The sequence below is a fragment of the Myotis brandtii genome, unplaced genomic scaffold (genome assembly GCF_000412655.1).
Source record: "Myotis brandtii unplaced genomic scaffold, ASM41265v1 scaffold797, whole genome shotgun sequence".
NCBI lineage: Eukaryota > Metazoa > Chordata > Mammalia > Chiroptera > Vespertilionidae > Myotis > Myotis brandtii.
Genome location: NW_005371210.1, coordinates 275232 through 275775, shown reverse-complemented (window position 1 = coordinate 275775; position 544 = coordinate 275232). Strand labels below are relative to the sequence as shown.

Sequence of the window (544 nt, the reverse complement as noted above, 5' to 3'; positions counted from 1 at the left end):
CCAGCACCCCTCTTCCTCCCCACCTGGCGGGAGGAGGCCTCGCTCTCTGTCCAGGCCCCAGGTGAAGCCACCCCCTTCTCCCGCAGATGAATATGCCTTCATGGGCGCCCTCATCATCCAGGAGGTGGTGCGGGAGCTCCTGGGCAAAGGGCTGAGTGGGGCCAAGGTGCTGCTGGGCTCACTGTCCTCTCCTGCAGCTTCATCCCCTACTGCTCCAGTGATGTCTGGAGTGGGGCTTCACCCAAGTCCGACAAGAGTGAGTCCCCTGCCCTCCCCCGTCCCCTCCCCCGCCGCCAGGCAGGCAGGGAGGGAGGAGCAAGCTCCCAGGATGCAGGCCTTCGCCTTGTAACTCCCTCTAACCCCCACCCCCGCATGCCCCAGGTGCCTGCTTGTGCAGGGCTGGCCAGGCCCCGTGGGGATCCTCACTCCTGGCTGGCCCATGGGGGGGGCCCCCCAGCACTGCCCTACACACCTGACCCCCCTCCCTCCAGTGACCCTGTCCCCCCTCCCAACCCCCCAGCAGCCCCCCCCCAGCCAGCACCCC

At 68.6% G+C, this 544-nt stretch overlaps 1 protein-coding gene across 1 annotated transcript in view; it reads left to right on the top strand.

Annotated features, from left to right (window-relative positions):
* The window catches only part of NOTUM (notum pectinacetylesterase homolog (Drosophila)), a 10652-nt gene that overhangs the window by 4707 nt on the left and 5401 nt on the right, over positions 1 to 544 (top strand). The window contains 1 exon segment of the mRNA XM_014531239.1: positions 5 to 345. Within this exon segment, the coding sequence (XP_014386725.1) occupies positions 5 to 345 (341 nt within the window).